The following is a 6,000-nucleotide window of genomic DNA, read 5'->3' on the forward strand; positions in this document are numbered from 1 at the left end:
CCGACTGTCACCCCGTGCTCACCAACATGGCCGACTGACATCCCGTGCTCACCAACATGGCTGACTGTCACCGCGTGCTCACCAACATGGCCGACTGACATCCCGTGCTCACCAACATGGCTGACTGTCACCGCGTGCTCACCAACATGGCCGACTGTCACCCCGTGCTCACCAACATGGCTGACTGTCACCCCACGCTCACCAACATGGCCGACTGTTACCCCATGCTCACCAACATGGCCGACTGTTACCCCATGCTCACCAACATGGCCGACTGTCACCCCGCGCTCACCAACATGGCCGACTGTCACCCCATGCCCACCAACACGGCTGATTGTCACCCCGTGCTCATCAATAGACTGGGGCTGCTGTTCCACCTCAGTTCCCCTGTCTATCAGTGTTGGACAGGCAGAGGGTTGGGCTGGTACAGGCCAAATGTCTCTCACACATGCTCTCAGTTCTCCCCAGCCAAAACCCATGCCTCACCTGGTTGGAAGTCATTGCCAGAATCCTGTCCAGGTCTTCGACCAGCTGCTTGAAGGTGGGTCTTTGGGAAGGCATTACATGCCAGCAGTCTCTCATTGTCATGTATCTGGGCAGGAAGAGGAAGCACATTCAGTCCAGTCAACCCCACCCTACAAAGCAAGATCCCACTGCCACACAGGTCCACTTCACTCATCTGGTTTGGAGTGACTACCAAAGCCTCAACACTGCAGCCAGTGAAAAGAGAGTTCAGTTCAGTCACAGGTCAGTATTCTGGAGGTGATGGTCAAAAAGAGGGCTTCCTCCACACAGGCAGCACCTCAGCAAGATTCCCTTAATTCCCCAAAGCAAAACACTGCAAACACCCTGGAGATTTCCTTTGGTGAGTGCTTCAGAACTTGACTTGAGGAAGGGGCAGAGTGAGAACAGAAGGGGACAGGAGACAAGTGTCTCATTGGCTTCAGTGAATAAAACAACCAACATTTCAAAGCACTTAGGTGATGTGATGTCATGGAATCGAGCTGGTGAAGAATGGGGTCCAGTTTGATAAGGCCCCCTGCCTCAGGTCTCTGCACAGGCGGTGTGGATCTCAGATCAGAACAAACAGAGCCAGGGGACCTCAGTAAACAGCAGAACAGGCTGATGGGTCAGACACTGTCTTTGGTCACAAACATAAAGCAGCTCCCGGGATGTCACCGTCAGCTGCCCCTCCTCTTTCCAACCACTATTCACCTGCACAATACTCAGTACACCCCAACCTCCCAGCTTTGTCTCTCTGAAGCACGGAGGACCATTTCAAATCGATCTCTGCAATGTGATCAGCTGCCTGCCTGGTGCACCTCATCTATGGGACAGATCGGTCATACAGGGGGTCCCGGATCACTAGATGGAGCCTGGCAGCTGGCTGGTTGGGTCTGGCCAGGGGCACGGTGTGCGGTTTACTACAAGGGCGCTGCCCACCCCACCTTCCCACCACTCCCCAAGCAGGGCTCGTCCTGTGAAAACCTGGTGCTTGCTAACTGCGGGAGAGAAACAGCTTACTGTTCAACTGGAACTTTCCTCAGTGAACACAGAACAGTACAGCACAGGAACAGACCCTTCGGCCCACCATGTCTGTACCGACAATGATGTCATTCTAAACTAATCCCATCTGCCAGCACATGGTCTGTATCCCTTTACTCTCTGCCTGCTCAGGAGCCTGTCCAAATGCTGCTTAAATGTTGTCATCATATCTGCTTTCCAACCACCCCCCTCCCTCCCCCTGGCAGCATGTTCCAGGTACTTAGTACCCTCTGTGTCAAAACCTTTGCTCACACACCTCTTTGAAGCTTTCCCTCTCTCACGTTAAACCTCTGCCCCCTGGCTATTTGACATTTCCATCCCAGGGAAAAAGACTTGGACTCTCCGTCCTGGCCAGGTGTGCCCTGATTTTGTGGGTATTTTCTAATCGATCTGCTCAGAGATGTTATTATATTCCTCTGGTGGAGGTGGGACTTGCTGTATCAAAAGCACTCCTATCAGGTCGCCCTTTAACCTCCAATACACTCGCAAAAACAACCCAAGCTTAGCCAACCACTCCATATTGCTAATACACTTCAATCTAGGCAACACCCATTTTAAAACCCTCTCCAAAGCATCCAGAACCTTCCGGTAGTGTGGTGACCCAGAGCTGTATGCAATATGCCAAACACGGCCTAACTGAAGTCTTATACAGCTGCAACACAACTTCCCAATTTTACCCTCAATGCCCTGATGGATGAAGGTGAGCCCATTATACACCTTCTATACCACCTTATCCACTTGTCCGAGAGTCATACAGCTGTTCAGCACAGAAACAGACACTTCGGTCCAATTCATCCATGCAGACCAAATATTTTGAATTAATCTAGTCCCACCTGCCAGCACCCGGCCCATCTCCCTCCAAACCCTTCCTATTCATATACCCATCCAAATGCCTCTTAAATGTTGCAATTGTACCAGCCTCCACCACATCCTCTGGCAGCTCATTCCATACACGTACCACCCTCTGTGTGAAAAAGTTGGAATGCCATGTTAGTCTCAGTGCCCATGTCTCGGTGGGAGAACACCACGTTAGGTTTACACTTGCTGTCCCCTCCAGCCGAGTCCTTCGGACATTACCAAAGTGGTGGGATGGAGGTGACTGCTTCCATCTCCAGCTCCCTCTGTAGCATACCCCAGCCACACCCCAGTGTGTCCTCTTTACTCACAGCTCATTGGTGCAGTTGGAGGGCTTGTCCATCCTGTGTCCCTCCTTCAGCAGCTTAAAGAGCTCCTCGACAGGAATGCCAGGGTACGGTGAGCCGCCCAGTGTGAAGATCTCCCAGAGCAGCACACCAAAGGACCAGCTGAGGGGGGGAAGAGGAACAACAGCTTCTGGTCAGAGCACCAACTCACAGAGACCCTGCAGAGGGCAGTGATTCACAACATATTAGGGCACTCACCCACACACACTCTCACTCACACACACACAGATGCAACAGACACACACACAGAATCACATACAGACACACACACATACACAGACCCACACCCACACAGACACACATGTGCAAAACGGGCTGTTGGGCCCTCAACGACAATCAGGCAGTTGGCAAAATTGCACCCCTTTGGACCATTCTCCGCTCTGGCAATAGGCTGGGCACTCATTGCAGTCTCTCTCCTGTTACCAGTGGCTCAGGAGGCAGACATGAGGCTGCATCTCAAACTCTCCCTTGCCCCACTCTGGGAGATACCAGCCACTTGGCAAGTCAGGAACAACAGGCCACAGGCCTGACTCCTGCTGTTCACGAGCTCCACTGGTTTGGCCTGGAGCCTGGAGCTTCTCTCAACCAACCCTTCACCCCCCCCCCTATGTTCAATGCCAAAACCTACCCCCTTTCCCCTTGCCCCACAACTCCTTTCAGATCCTCCTTAGGACAGCACGGTGGCTGAGTGGTTGGCACTGCTGCCTCACAGCACCAGGGTCCCAGGTTCGATTCCAGCCTCAGCTGACTGCCTGTGTGGAGTTTGCGCATTCTCCCCGTGTTTGAGTGAGCTTCCTCCGGGTGTTCCGGTTTCCTCTCACAATCCAAAGATGTGCAGGTCGAGGTGGACTGGTCATGGGAAATTGCCCAGAATGTCCAGCGATGTGCAGGCTAGGTGGGTTAACCATGGGACATGCAGGGATGGGGGGGGGGGGGGGGGGTTGTCAGAGGGTTGATGGGCTGAATGGCCTGCTTCAATGATAAAAGATATTAACTCCTTTAACCCTACTCTTGCTCAGCCTTGTCAATTGCCCAAGTCAGGGTCAACGGGGGTGCAATCATGTTCCTGTGAAGGGAGGGATTGGAAGATTACGGAAGCTTCTGGTAATGTTGTTATTTCATCCACCTGGCAGGGTCAGGGTAGTTCATCCCTTTGGCGGTACTTACACGTCACTCTGATGTGTGTAAAACCGATCAAACAAAGCTTCGGGGGCCATCCATTTGACAGGCAGCCGGCCCTGAAAAACCAGTGAGCAGGATTAAACAAGGTGTGAAGAAACGCAGTGAGACCTTCAACATGTGAACACAACCGAGTAAGAACACAAGACACTCTCCCAACAGCATACATCTCAACAAAAGGCCAACCCTGTGCGAGCAGCGGGTGAGACACGAGCTCCCAGCATCATGTCCCTGTTTGACAGCAGGCTAACACCGCCATGGGTGCCCAGTGTTTCCATCTGTTCAGCACGGATGGTGGGACAACAGAGCCTGGGGAGGGGTGTGTGCAAGATTCTGACTGTATTGGGCACATGGTGCATGATCAATGATTTCACCCTAGGATTGAGGCCAGGTCTTCAGGTCGCACCAGAGGCAAGCGCAATGCTTTTGGGTCATGTTACGTGTCAATCGAATCTTGCTCATGTCCCCCTTGGCGTCCTGAGCAGAGATCTGGAGTCCGTCATGTCAAAAGGAGACATTGTCATTGGAGAAGCTGGATTTAGAAATGCCAAACTGGGACCCACTTATCAGGACAGGTTGAACAGACTGGGGGCCCTTTTCCTGCGCAAAGCCAGTGACCTGATGGAAGTTGTCAAACTTGAGAAAGGATTTGGGTGGGGTGTAAAAGAGACCTGCTTTCATTTACACATTGTGCCAAAGTTAGAAGCCAATAAAAAAAATCACCCATGCATTGATTGAATTGCGACTTGAGTAAAGTGGTTAAGCATGTGGAAGCCAATCTGCAGCGAGACACTGTCCAGGGGATGGTCAACGAGGATGGGTTCAGGATTTGATGGACAGCAAACCGAAAGTGGGGAATTCGAACGTGGCAGACAGGTCGTGACTGAACATAGCCAACTCCAACCCTGAGGAGAGATTCCACTGGGTACCTGAGGAGACAGCCGGGATCTGGGCTTGGCTGAGGATTGCTCCAACATCCTCGAGAGACCTCCTCTTGTGCTGTGTGGTCTTCCAGACCCAAACAATTAGGATTGCAAAGTGGAACTCTCCGTAAAGCAGGCATGATGAGCTGAGGCATGTCCCAGTCTTCCTCTATGATGATGATGATGATGCAAGAGGCCACTCATCCCATCTAGTTTACACCAGCCCTCAGAAAGAGCAATCAGTTTCTCTCACTCCTTTTAGTGTGTTTGTCCTTAACGATTTATTCACCTGCCTTTCACAAACTACCGACAAAATGGTTGCTCAAACCTCAATGGCTTCACTGGCCAATCTTGGGTGGAAGCCACCAGCTTTCATGGACCTTCCAACCATCTGCGCCACCCTCATGACCGACAGCCAAGCTCCAGGCTTTCAGGAACGTCTCTCCCAGGTCATGGAGAAAGACTCTGCACCTCTGCTCTTCCCCAACGCACATATAGTCAAAAGGTGAAGACTAGTTTTGGGTGTGCCCTAGTCCCTGCTCCACACCCTGCTGGACTGAACTGCTGGAAAAATAACAATCCTGTCATCCACCCCCACCCCCCCAGTGACCACTCACCAGATGACCGTCTCAGGGCCTCTGCTTGGCCTTGCTACCTGATCAACTCAACGACACATGCTGAATAAACACAGTGGGGAAGAATCCTGCAGCAGCTAACTCACCTCCTGACTCCACAAAGCCTGGCCATCAAGGTACAGTCAGCAATGTCAACTGCTCGCAAAAACAACCCTGAGCTTTCAGTTAACTGCAACTCTACAGCACAGAAACAGACTCCTCGGTCCAACCCATCCATGCCGACCAGATATCCCAACCCAATCTAGTCCCACCTGCCAGCACCCGGCACATATCCCTCCAAACCCTTCCCATTCATATACCCATCCAGATGCCTTTTAAATTTTTGCAGTTGTACCAGCCTCCACCACTTTCTCTGGCAGTTCATTCTATACACGTACCACCCTCTGCGTGAAAGAGTTGCCCCTTAGGTCTCTTTTATATCTTTCCCCTCTCAAGCTAAACCTATGCCCTCTAGTTCTGGGCTCCCCCACCCCAGGGAAAAGACTTTGCCTATTTACCCTATCCATGCCCCTCATG

At 52.0% G+C, this 6,000-nt stretch overlaps 1 protein-coding gene across 2 annotated transcripts in view; it reads right to left on the bottom strand.

Annotated features, from left to right (window-relative positions):
* Positions 1-6,000, bottom strand: part of LOC122543124 (fibroblast growth factor receptor 1-like) — a 141,544-nt gene that overhangs the window by 3,851 nt on the left and 131,693 nt on the right. For both annotated transcript variants that reach the window (XM_043681460.1, XM_043681461.1), the window contains exons 15-17: positions 3,915-3,985; positions 2,712-2,849; positions 487-592 (exon numbers count right to left, since the gene is read on the bottom strand). In XM_043681460.1, the coding sequence (XP_043537395.1) occupies positions 487-592; positions 2,712-2,849; positions 3,915-3,985 (315 nt within the window). The remainder of the gene's footprint in view (positions 1-486; positions 593-2,711; positions 2,850-3,914; positions 3,986-6,000) is intronic.

Source organism: Chiloscyllium plagiosum, chromosome 42 (genome assembly GCF_004010195.1).
Source record: "Chiloscyllium plagiosum isolate BGI_BamShark_2017 chromosome 42, ASM401019v2, whole genome shotgun sequence".
NCBI lineage: Eukaryota > Metazoa > Chordata > Chondrichthyes > Orectolobiformes > Hemiscylliidae > Chiloscyllium > Chiloscyllium plagiosum.